This window comes from Cucurbita moschata, unplaced genomic scaffold, assembly GCF_002738365.1.
Source record: "Cucurbita moschata cultivar Rifu unplaced genomic scaffold, Cmos_1.0 Cmo_Scf00056, whole genome shotgun sequence".
NCBI lineage: Eukaryota > Viridiplantae > Streptophyta > Magnoliopsida > Cucurbitales > Cucurbitaceae > Cucurbita > Cucurbita moschata.
This window is the reverse complement of record NW_019268572.1, coordinates 324287-338118: the sequence shown is the minus strand read 5'-3', so window position 1 is coordinate 338118 and position 13832 is coordinate 324287. Positions and strand designations below refer to the sequence as shown.

Below are 13832 nucleotides of genomic sequence, written 5' to 3'. Positions count from 1 at the left end.
TCTTAATTCAAACTTTCATTGTCTTTGGACGGCTAACTTGACCTCTAATATAATGTGTTATAATAAACCCAACAACTATTAGAAAAATTGTAAGTAGAGAAAGAGAACAGATATATTCTGTCCCCATGTTTTTTTAACCGTTAAACTGCTAATCTAAATATAACTTAATTTACAAGTTACCAAATTGTCATCTTACAAGATTGGCATTTCATAACTTGTAACATCATTAGTGAAAGATGAAATATAGTATTTTTTTTTATAAAAGAATATTATTATGTAATATAATATGTAACCTATGGTTGTTATAGTAAATAATTAGACAATCTGTTTCAACTCTTCCCCTCCATTGCTCCTTTACTCATCCATCCTTATCTTTAATTATAGATGTTTTTGTTTACAAACTATGAGTTTTAGGACATAAAACCCAACAAACTCCCATTTGGACTAAAACTCTACTCGGGTTTTATAACGTTGAATAGAGAGAAATACAATAAACTAGGGCATCACATACTCATGCCTTTTCTCCCACTTGCCCTAAGATTACATAACTCGTAGTCCTAGACTCACTAGGTGCCCTTCAAACACTTTAGTCGTGAGGGACTTTGTAAATGGATCGGTAATGTTGTGCTCTAAAGCTATCTGTGTGACGATCACATCTCCTCGTTGCACAATCTCCCTTATGAGATGATATTTGCGCTCAATATGTTTTTCTCGCTTATGGCTTCTTGGTCCTCTTGAATTTGCAACTGCTCCACTGTTATCACAATAAAGAGTGACGGGAAGATGCATATTTGGAATGACTTCCAAATCAGTTAAGAACTTCCTAAGCCATACAGATTCTTTCGCTGCTTCACAAGCAGCAACATACTCAGCCTCCATGGTGGAATCAGCAATGCAACCTTGCTTTATGCTTCTCCATATTATTGCTCCTCCGTTCAGAATTTTAAGAAAATGTTAACATTATTTACTTATTTTTGAACATGTAATTAACCAATTCAATTTTAATATATATTTTAAAAAATTGGAGAAGAATAAATAAATAAAATTATGAAACTAAATAAAACAATAAATATATACCTACAAGTACAAATGTATCTTTTAAGATTAACCATAATCAGGTGGATTAAGTTTCATTAATCCTTAAAAAAAAATTCATAAACTAGCTAAATCTAGAAAATTTTCACTTATTTCAACCTAATCAAAACAAAAATCTAGCCTGTAATTAAACATGGAAGGGAGAATGAATTTATTCTCTTTGAATTCCCAAGTTGGCATAATTAGTTCATAATTCATGGTTTTCCCCATCACATTCCATATTAAGTTTTCCATCTCTATATACATCATTCCCTCATTCTCAATCTTCATCTCATCTCTCATCGGAATTATGTGGACTCAAACCCTTCCGATCATGGCCGCTTTCATGGCCACTTTCATTTTCCTCCTCGCCCTAACCAACGCTCAAAACGCCTCCGGTGACTACCTTGCGCTTCACAACCGAGCTCGAGCCCAGGTCAGCGTCGGCCCCATGCAATGGAGCAACACCGTGGCCACGTACGCTCAAGCCTATGCGGAAAAAAGAAAGGGTGACTGTGCCATGATTCACTCAACCGGGCCGTACGGGAAAAACATAGTCGCGGGCTACTACCCTGAGTTTACTGGGGTGGATGCAGTGAAGCTATGGGCGAACGAGAAGCCGCTATATGATCATGCGTCGAATAAATGCGTGGGTGGTGAATGTGGGCACTACACTCAGATTGTGTGGCAGAGCTCGGTGCGGCTTGGATGTGCTAGAGTGCCCTGCATGGCTAATTCTCAGTTTGTTGTTTGCAATTATGATCCTCCTATCAACTATACTAGGGAAAAGCCTTATGATTCTTGGGTGGTATGAAGAGATTTGGTTTTAAAAAATTTATGAATTGTAATAAAGTTTGTGAGAGAATCATGAATTTATTTATTGAAATAAAGCTACGATATTGTCTACAATAGTATTACATTGTCTAGAGCATAAACTCTTGTGACTTTGTTTTGACTTCCTTGCTTATAAACTCATCATCACAGAGTCTCCCCTCTCATTAAGTACACCACATAGAGCCACCTTTGAAGCCTATAGATTACCTATGATCATAGAGCCTCCCCTCGAACAAAATACACCATAGAGCCTCCCTGAAGCCTATGGATTTCTAAAAGAAACTCCCTTTAATCGAGACTCGACTTCTTTCTTCGGAGACCTTGAATAAAATACACAATTTGTTCGACATAGCTAAGTTAAGTTCATAGTCTGATACCATGTTACTAATCACGAATCTCTACAATGTTATATGATGTTTGTCTACTTTGAACATAACATCATGGGTTTGCTTCAAGCGCCCACAAGTAGTCATGTTAATGAAAATGTATTTTTTAGTTATAAATCTATGATCATTTCCGAACCGTCTTCAACACTGAGAGCATTAGCCACCAGCCAATTGCTGTTCCAAGTCACCCGGAAGAAATGCCCTCGACGGAGATGCGAAAAACCAGTCACGGTGTTTTCGACCTCCAAATCGGGAGACCCACGACGACGGTGATTAACTCTGCTGCAGTATGATACCCACACCGGAGACGAAGACCCACTACCGCAACCTACCGGCGTTTACCGTCTCTGAATATGGAGACCAACGGGGCCAGAGTAGCTGCACCCTTGAATGATTTAGTGAAATAGAATGTTGTTTTTAAGTGGGGGATATGCAAGAGAATGCATTCAATGAGCTTAAGAAGAAATTAACTAGTGCACCATTACTTGTCTTGCATAACTTTGATAAAACTTTTGAAATGGAGTGTGATGCAAGTGGTTTGGGCATAGATGCTATTTTGATGCAAGATGGAAAACCTTTAATATATTTAAGTGAAAAACTAAATGGGACAACATTGAACTATTCTACCTATGGTAAAGAATTGTTTGCTTTAGTCCGCACATTGCAGTGTGACAATACTACTTATGGCTTAGAGAATTTATGATCCACTCTATTCATTGAAAGTTTGAAGTATCTTAAATGTCATAGCAAACTAAATCATAGGCATGCAAAGAGGGTGAAGTTTATTGAAATATTGTCGTATGTTATCAAATATAAGCAAGGTAAAGATAATATGGTAGCTGATATATTATCTAGAAGGTATAATCTCTTTACTTCTCTTAGTCCAAAAATTCTTGTATTTGAGTATATTAAAGAATTATATAAAGATGATGCATCTTATCTTGTGAAAAGAGCTGGGGATGATTATTATGTTTCATGAATTTTTATTTAAGAAAAGTAAGATTTGTATTACTAAATGCTCTATAAGAGATTTGCACGTAAAAAGAAGCACATGGTGACAGCTTACTGGGACATTTTGAGATTAACAAAACTTACAAGATGTTGCATGAACACTTCTTTTGGACAAAGATGAAGCACAATGTTCATAAGTTTTGTAGCCAATATTTTAAATGCAAAGAAGCTAAATCTAAATCACAACCAAATGGATTGTATACTCCTTTGAATGTATCCAACGAACTTTAGACTAATATATTTATAGATTTTGTTTTTCGTTTGGTGCACACTAAAAATGGTAATGATAGTATTTTTGTTGTGTCAGACACATTACTAAATTTTTTTATTTTATTGTATGCAACAAGACGGATGATGTAAAGCATGTTGCTAATTTATTATTTAAGAAAGTAGTAAGATTAAGTGGAATCTATAAAATAATTGTTAGTGACAAGGAGGTTACCTTTTTAAGTCACTTTTAGACAGTATTGTGGGGTAAATTGGGTACCAAGTTGTTTTCAACTACGTATCATCATCAGACTGATGGGAAAACGTGGTTAATAGAATATTAGAAACATTGTTTAGGGCTATTATTTCTAAGAATATTAAGTCTTGTGATGAATGTTTGCAATTTGAAGAGTTTACGTATAATAAACAATTCATAGTACCATTCATTGTTTTCCTTTTGAAGTTGTTTATGGATTTAATTCCCTTACGCCTCTTGATTTGCTTCTTATTCATTCTAATATTTTTGCGAGTGAAGCAGCCACAAGCAAGACAGATTTGATCAAAATATTACATAAAGAGGTGGAGAGAAATGTGAAACAAAATTTCAAAGTTGCTTTAAGAATTAACATAGGACGAAAGGAAATTATTTTTCAACTCAGTGACTGGGTTTGGATACATTTTCGCAAAGAGCGATTCCCATCTCAAAGGAAAATAAAGTTACATTCAAGAGGGGATGATATTTATTAAGTTCTTGAAATAATTAATAACAATGCCTATAAAATTAATCTTTCTGGAGAATTTTAAGTACATTCTACTTTCAATGTTGCTGACTAGAGTCCTTTTGATGTAGGTGATGATTTAACTGATTAGATGACGAATCCTTTTGAAGAGGGGAAAGACGATAAGGATCACGGTGTTCCAAACCTTCCAATTGGACCTATTACACGATCTAAGACCATGAAGATTCAACAAACATTCATTCTTCATTTACAAAATTGGATAGGCTCGGTTCAACCATTATTTCATGTGTTACAAGTTGATTCGATTTAGAAATGACCATTTAAAGCTTTGGAAGTGAATATTTGCACGGTTGAAGTAGCGGATGAAGTTGTTATAGGGGTGGGAAGGGTGGGAAGTTAGTTGTTAAAGTGACTTATCATTCTTGTTTGATAATGTGTTAGAAAATTTTATTTATTATTTTTAATTTCTTAATTTATTGAGGTGAGAAAAGGGTGGGAGGTTATTTGTCAAAATCTTTTATTTTTATTTTTATTTTATTATTATTATTATTTTTTTTTTTTTTTGGAGATTCAGAGTGGTGGGAGTAAATTATGGTGACTAACTTCTTTACTCACATTTGAATGGTGACTAACTTATTTACTCTATTTTTATGAGGAGACTATAAATACCACAAATTATTACGTAAAAAATAGATTTTGGTGAATGAAATTTAGTGCATTTTTGTAATTTCTAAGTTATATGCCATTCTTATGATTGCATCTAAGTTATTCAATCAAACCTTTCAAATTGAATTGTGCCAATTCAGAAAAAGGTTACAAATCTTGATGATAGATATTTAAGTCAGAGTAATCTAATTTTAGCCTTTATGTATGGTTGATTCTAATTTTGTATTAGGTTTGTTAATTTCTTTGATTCAAGGTTGTTGCTTTAACAAAACCTTGGATAGTTGGATTTGAGAATTAGGGTTGCCTTATCACGTCTTCTCCCCATAGCTACATGTGTCACGGAAGCAGATGTCGAGTTCTTCGGCTCAGTCGATTCAATGCAGCTCGGCTCAGCTCGGTGCAACTTTTCGACTCAAAACTCAACCATTCGGCTTGGTATAGACATTTTGATATCAATTACTCGATCATTCGGCTTAATACGACCTTATCTAAGATGATTAAGATCAGTATAAGGTCCGTTTTCTCAATATAAGTTAAATTGAGATAAGAAATTTGTATTACTAACGAAACGAGATGAATGTTCTAATAGGAAATAACTCTCGATGATATTTGGAACAACTTCGAGGGATGGAATACAAACATACTCGAGTTTAGGGAGAACATCGGCTAAGGTCAACAAAGTAAGTGACCTTACTATCGATACGGTTAGGAATTAATGTTTGTATGATGACACGTGCCCCTAGTTTTGCACGTGTTATATGCTTGACATATGACTACGATATGTTTATAGAATGATATGACTATGATATGTTTATAAAACGATATACTATGACATATTTATGAAATAATATGACTATGATATATTTATGAAATGATATGAAATGATAAATCCATAATATGTCTATGAAACAATGGGACCATGAGATGATACGTGAATGTTATGACATGTGTTTTGATGTGATGTATTGATGATATGATAAAGGTTATGTTGTAACACGTTTGACGATATAGTATATGATGTTACATGATATGTTGATGATATGAGATATGTATGATATGACACGATGCGACACAATGCATGATATGAATCATATAAGACAAGATGTGTCGATACGGTGCACAACCTCAATTTATGCATGGAAAGCTAGAATGAAAATAACATGATATGAAAGAAAATGAGAGGTGTTGTCTTACATGACAATGATTAAAAATATTGGGACCTCATGCATCATTGTGTGTTCATGCATCGGGGAAATACCCCTCTTTTATGATGGTATGGACGCGTACACTACAAGGTAGGAAAACGATCATTATATTCATTATAATGCTTTGACGGTCGCTATTTCTAACGGGTGTTCGAAAACAATAACTCCCAGAGAATGCTCGCCCAACTATGAAAGGGGGCCTAGGAGGTGTGCGAATCAACTAATGGGGTCTATACTCGCACGTGTGGGTCGTGTGTAGAACAGTGAATACATATCCAATTAACATGTTTAGGATAGTCACATCAGAAATATAGACTGATATGATAGGTCTCACTCATGATTGTATGTGCTTGCATCTAACCCCAATAGTGGGGTCACTTACTGAGTATTTCTTAAAATACTCAAGCCACGTGTTACTTATATTGTAGACGTTTCTTTATTGGATGGTGGCAAAGCTGTTTTAGGTTCCTTTTCAGGTAAATGCAAGACAATCTTGTACGACTGACGATGACATCTTAACTCGAGACCATGGCACAGGAATAGGGTAGTTATATTTAATTTCTTAGACTTAGGTTAGAATAGAGTGTTTGCTTTTTTTAATGTTTATTTATTTCATTTAGTATTTTGTTGTGTCGTTTTAAACAAGTTTTCGAACACATAAGTCCATGACAGTGTTTTAAGATGAAGTTATGTTTCATGATGAAGTTTAACTGTTTATTGTCGCACAAAATGATTACGTTACAATGATGGTAACAACTCTAGATAAACAGAAATCTAAAGACGTTACCATATTTGTGAAGCAATATATTTAAATATTTAATATATTAGAACATAATATCTTATTTAAATAATATCAAATGTAATAAGATATTGTCATATGTATCGAACTAATTTGAATCCCATTTCAATTTCAAATATATCAAATATATTTTTATTTAATATATCTAATATATTAAATATTAATTTAAATAGTTTCTTTCTCAACTAAATGGATCATTTTAGTATATTAGGCCTGATGGACTTAATGATTATAAGTTTTAATCATATAAAATTAATTAATTAAATATTTTAACTAATTAATTTTTATTTATTAACTATAGACCACTCTACAAAAAAATCTAGAGTTTTATTCTTATGCACCAAAGACAAGTTGTGTTCATCGATCCTTCATGGGTTGTTTGTAATTGCAGCTAGGTCAAAAGCTTATTTCATTTTTATAGTTACATTTTTTATCTTAAGTACCACGGATTCTAAAATGAACAATTTTTTTTATAATTCAATCTAATTTTATTGATGGTTTAGGATCTACAAACCATCAATACAAAGGGGTAAACAAGAGAGAATGGTCAGAGTTGAACTTTAGAAAAATACGAAAATAAAAAAAATAAAAAAATAATTTGCCACACAAGTACTAAATGAATGAAATAAATTGGTATAAATAGTTGATTAATTTATTTGATAATTATAGAAAAATATATAAAAAAAAAATGACAATTAAGTCCAAATGATAATGAAACAAATTAATAAATAAATAAATATTTATTTATTCATAATTCTTCCTAAACTATTTGGGGGATTGAATTTTATATCTATATTATAATAATAATAATAATAATAACAATAATAATAATAACGACGATGGCCATGATTATGACGATAAGAATGACTATCCCAATAATCATAATAATGATAATGATTATTATGGTTATTGTGATATAATAATGATATAATAATGATGATGATAATAATAATAATAATAATAATAATGATAATTATCTTATGATAATAATAATCATAAAATAATATTTCGATATATATATACATAAGAAGGCTTATAATTATAAATATATGCAAAATATAATATATTTTAGAAACCGTCAATTAAAATACTATTATTTCAATTGTGGCTTGGATTCTTTAATAATCTAAAAAGTACTCTAGCCAAACTTCTAAACTAAAAAATTTTCTTTTTTACGATCTCTATTAGGGCTTCGTTGGATGTTGCTCAACTATGTTTATGGTATAAAAAATAAACAATTATCAGTCGAGCACTAAATCTATTTCTCCTTTCTTAAACATTTGGATTGATACTTCTTTCTTCTTATTCTAGGGTTTAGAGTTTCTCTGTGTTTTCATGTTTGTCTCTCTCTCTGTTTAGGCCCCTTCATTTTCTCAATTGATTTCCGTTCAGTTTTGGAAGACTATGCTTTTGATTTCGAGTATTTTGATTAATTTAAGAGATTTAGTTACATTCAAGGGTGTAATTTCTCATAGAATTTTCTTGTTATTTGTTTTCTTTGTAGAATTTATTTCACTTCTTTGTCTCCGACCTTTGGAGCTTAGGCTCTGTTTCCAATTTTGTGGGCATCGTTTTCCCTATGTTTGTTTCGATTTATCAACATATCATCCTTACTGATCGAAGTTCCAAAGTTGTGCTTTTAGCAAATTTAAACACTTTCTTTCTCTTAATTGGTCAAATGTGTCATCTTTCTCGCTTTCTTTCTCTGCTACTCAAAGTGAAGTTGTCATATTATAGAAGAATAAGAGGATGAACTCGAGTTATTTGAATGAACTACTTCCTCCAATTAGAGGATCAAATTAAAGCTTTATTACTCCTTACCAAACCATTTCATTTAAAAAGACTTCATTCTTTGGTGATATCAATTATTTATTCACATCATACAGACTTATCAATGTATAAATTATTTGATTCGACTATTATTTAGCTATTACAAATGGTAAAGAAAAGACTGTAAATAAGTTTTTTTTTGTTGGCCAAAGGCTTTATGACTCATAAGATCAATATCAATGTATAAATGATGGTTGCACCATATCAATGAGTGTTGGTTTATAATTTATTTGCTGTAAAGCTTTATCCAATAGTTGTTGAGTTGCACTGATTGTTAGTACGTTTTGATAGGTTGTTTAGTATGAAGGGCTGCACAGAATGTAGTTTTCTAGATGTTAAGTATGAATGCTTCAACCTGTCTTTTTAGTTTTATGTATGTTTGTTTCCAAAAGCCTCTTGAAGATAGAAAATTAAAAGATTTATTGGTCATATTTAAAATAACAACTTTTATTATATAATATAATAAAATATATTTTTTTAGTTAGGTCATATTTAAATAAAACATTTCAATACATATGCACTATAAATTATAAATTATAAATTATAAATTATAAATTCTATCTATATATATATACATGCACGTGAATATTTTTCTCTTAATATGAAGATTACAAATCAAAAATATTTTTTCCTTTATATTTAATATATAAAATTATTAAATATTAATCTGAATCTTTTAAACTTTTATTATAATTTAGGTTCGTTTGACGGGTGTTAAAACTCTAATAATATAAAATTAATTAATTCTTTTTTATTCATTAATTATAGATCAATATACTATAGACCTATAATTGAACTCTTGTACCCTATAATAAGTTGTGTTCATGTATGTAATCACTACAATCAAGTCGATTATCAATTCTAAACGAATTATTTGTAACTATCGTTAGATTAAAAGTTTGTTTTACCCTTGTATATATATTTTTCACGGTAAGAACTACTGAATTTCTAATTAACAATTTTTTTACCATTAACTATAAACTAAGTCATACTAATGAGAGGGTGTGCTCTCATTGTTCAAGTTTACAAAATGGTAGACATATTGAATCGGTTGTGAAAGTCATTCTCACCTATACAAATCAAATACAAGTTTCCCGTAAGGAATAGTTCATAACTCACTCAAGATTAAAATCGCGTCACATATTATCATCCCATAAAATACTAATCTTCTCAATCAACACATTTAGAAGAAGAGATTAAATATTTCGTAATTCAATCTTAAATATTTTGTGCTTTTCAAAGCTAATATTCTAATCACAAATATAAAATAGATATTTTGTGCTTTCGACTTCCCCTCAAGGTTTTCTACATCTTGGCTGACACACGGTTTAGTGTTTGGGTCTGATACCATTTGTAATAGTCCAAGCCCACAACTAGCAGATATTGTTCAATTGGCTCGTTATGTATCGTAGTCAACCTCACAGTTTGAAAATGTGTCTACTACGGAGAGGGAGAAGTTTTCACATGCCTATAAGGAATGCTTAGTTTCCCTCTCCAACTAATGTGACTATATTGCACCAAATATTGAGGTCATTGAATGCAAAATTTAGAAGAACCAACTCCATTGTATAACTTCTCTCAAATGACACCTCAACTCAAAGAATTATGTCAAATCAACACATAGTGAAGGACAAAATAGAAATTTAATACAAATTTAATGGCAAAATAGATACGTAAGAATTGTCCCTTTGGAGCCCCTCTTATTATGTAACATAGATTTAATAGTTGGAGAACCATCTACCCGTTTTCCACCTTAATATATTACTATAGGGTCAAATCTCCATTAGTAAGAATATATATATATATATATATATTACTATATGGATAACTACATGAATTCGTTCAACAAAAAAGTAATTGAATAAATTAAAATATCTATTAATAATATAATAACTTTTTAAAATAATAAATATGTTGCATACATTTATATTTTACGACTCTAATAGTAGAGTCACTAAAGGAATATTTCTTAAAGTACTCAAGTCATGTATTATTTTTACGTTTCAGGTAAAAGCAAGACATCCTTACAGGGATGACAGAGGCGATGCATGAAGACCGTGGAGCTGGTGTTAGGGTAGTTGCTTTTCATCTTATTTTATACACAATTTTCACTTGCAACCATAATGACAAATTGAATAATAGCAAAGTCACATGGCCATTTTATTTAGGAAACGTGTGGACTTAGGGCATTACAATACGTGGATTAGTACCATGAAAAGAAGAGCATCACATCAAAACTCATTTTTCTTCACAAGGGAAGAAACAATGGCAAGCGAAGTTGGTGGAAAATTTAGGAGTTTCAACACATTGAGACGTTGAATTTGGGTAAACGTCTAGGCACTTTTGGTGACATCCAGTGATGTCGCATGCATATTCGAACATCTTCACATCACATTGCTTTGCGTGGGTTGCTAGAGGCACCATTGAACCAGCTACACAAATTTTCAAAGTTATACATGCTTTAATACCCATTCAGGCTTACAACACAAAACTTAAAGGCATCTAAACAACCATACATACCTGAGAGAACCAGGACAAAAACGAAGTGGGAGAAAGAGAAGTTCGCCATCTCCTAAAATACCAGTGTTATAATATACTAAATTTTATGTGTTTGAATGTAGAGTTGGTTTGCTCATTTGTTGTAGAGTGTATTTATATACACATTTTGTTTGACAAATATGGTGACTCAATAACTTTTATATCTTCATTGGAAAGTAGGGCAATTATTGTTTGTTCAAACTCCTCTGGAATGTAACTAATCTTTTCATGGCATGACCTTAATTACCTAAACCAGAGTAGTATGTATGGTCCTATAATTACAACTATTAAAGATTGTGACACTTGAATAAAGGAGTAAATGAATGAATGGAGACTATGTCTAGATGAAAATAATCTTGTGGATAGGATGTTAAAAAAAGCTTTAAAAAATTAAAAATTATTATCTATTCAAACGTTAGTGTGTTTTGCTTGTAATAATTGTACGTAGGGTGACCTCTTCAGAATTTCCTTAGAATGCATGTAAGTTAGGACAGAACATATTGAATGACTCGTGTTGATCTGTGGAAATAATATTCTCCTCCTTACAATCAAGGAATAAGTAACGTGACTATATCGCAGGAATATTGGGAAAGAGTCATCTCTATTGTATAAATTCTCTCGAATGCCACCTCAACTCAAAGAGTTATGTCAAACAACACAGCCAAGAGCAAAATAGACATCAACACAGCAAAAGGGCAAAATAGATATTTAATAAAAATTTAACCGTAAAATAGGTAGGTAAGATTGTAACATTGTAGAACCATCCCTTTTTTTTACCTAAATATAGTTTAACTATTAAGACATATATTATCCACCAAAAGATTAAATTTACATTCACTACTTATCTACTAGATCAATATATATATATATATATATATATATGAATTCTTTCCCTACAAAAATAAATAATAATAATAATAATAATAATAATGATTTAATAATTTAAAATAGCTATTAATAATAAAATAATTTTTTTTATAATTTAGTAAAAAAAAATGATAGTTTTGAGCCTCCATATCCATTAAAAAAAATAAAAAAGACTTATTTAATTTAATTTTTTTTTGTTTGAGTGCTAGTCTTATTTAAATCAAAAGTTCTTTTAAATTAAAAAAAAATGTATTATTATGCCGCAAATTTAATTACAAATGACCTTGCGATTGTTTCGAGAACTCTCGAATTATGTTCCATCCGATTATTTTTTTAAATAAAAAAATATGTATTTTTATTAATAACTAATTTATGTTAATATACGAATTGAATCCACCAACCTATCCACAAATAATGTCATTTATGATTAAAAATAAAGATGGATGAGAAAGTGTTGAATCAAATTATCAATTATTTACTATAACAACCTACGTATTGTATTTCATAATAATATTCCTTTCTAACAAAAATACTATATTTCATCTAATATTTTATTGATGATGTTACAAGTTATGAAACGTCAATCTTGTAAGACCACGATTTGGTAGCTTATAAATTAAATTATATCGAAATTAGTAGTTTAATCGTTAAAAAACATCGGACCGAATATACATATTTACTTTCTCTACTTGCAACTTTTCTAGAAGTAGCTGAATTTATTTTATTATCACACATTATATTAATAGGTCAAGTTAGCTGTTCAAATTAAGATAGGTGAGAAGGAATGAAATGGAGAATTATGCTAAAAAAGTTGTATCCATAGAGGCATCAAACCATTTTATTTAATGGAGAACCAGAATTGATCACTTTCTAGCGATCATGGAAGCAACAACAACAGCAAAAATAAAATAGTTACAGGGGATTGGTTGAATTCATAGAGACATTCAACCGTTTTATTTAATAGAGACCGTGATAAAAACGAGAATTAATCATCTTCTAGCAATCATGGAAACAATAGCAAATATAGTTAAATGGGATTTGTCCAATTGGAACACATTCAGATGTTGATTTGGGAAACTTTTGTAAACATCTCTCGCTACAGTCTTTAGGTACGCATCCTTCGTACAACTTCTCTTCACATTGTATTGCATTGATCGACAACATGCATGCAGCTGTCAAAAATCAAATAGTTATTAAAATGGAATTCTTGAAAGTTCATAAGATGTTTCTAAATCTAAAAAACAAACCTGAGAAAAGGAGGAAACCAATAAAGAATAGGGAGCAAGAAAACTTTGTCATTTCGTATAAAAAGCAATGATACACTGAAATTGATTTGTGATTGAAAGATGTAGGATACTTTCATTTTTTATCTAAGATTTATATAAAAATATTTGGTTTCAAATAAGGCAACCTATTCAGTTAATTTGTCTTTTATTTGGAAAGTAGCCAATTATGATAAGTTACTAACTTTTTTTCTGTCTTGGATGGAGAGTCATTAAGGTTATTATGTCAATATCATTATTTGTTACATTAACAGGTATTTTATATATTTACTATATGGATAACGATGTGAATTCGTTGAATAAATAAGTAATTTAATAATTTAAAATATTTAATAATAATAATATAATAACTTTTTTTAATTAATAAATATGTTGCATATATTTGTATTTCA

At 30.8% G+C, this 13832-nt stretch overlaps 1 protein-coding gene and 1 long non-coding RNA gene across 2 annotated transcripts; one reads left to right on the top strand and one right to left on the bottom strand.

Annotated features, from left to right (window-relative positions):
• The first annotated feature begins 1408 nt into the window (after window positions 1-1408).
• LOC111436567 (basic form of pathogenesis-related protein 1-like) lies at window positions 1409-1888 on the top strand. Its single transcript, XM_023074313.1, has one exon. The coding sequence runs from the start codon at window positions 1409-1411 to the stop codon at window positions 1886-1888; it is 480 nt and encodes a 159-aa protein (XP_022930081.1).
• An 11178-nt stretch (window positions 1889-13066) lies between these two features.
• On the bottom strand, window positions 13067-13495 carry LOC111436603. Its single transcript, XR_002709282.1, has 2 exons — window positions 13405-13495; window positions 13067-13329 (listed from the first exon to the last, which is right to left on the bottom strand). It is a non-coding gene; the product is annotated as an uncharacterized LOC111436603 (long non-coding RNA).
• Between the last annotated feature and the right edge of the window lie 337 nt (window positions 13496-13832).

Bases quoted from the DNA above. Each gene is read 5' to 3' on its own strand.
- LOC111436567 (XM_023074313.1), top strand. From the start codon at position 1,409: ATGGCCGCTTTCATGGCCACTTTCATTTTCCTCCTCGCCCTAACCAAC.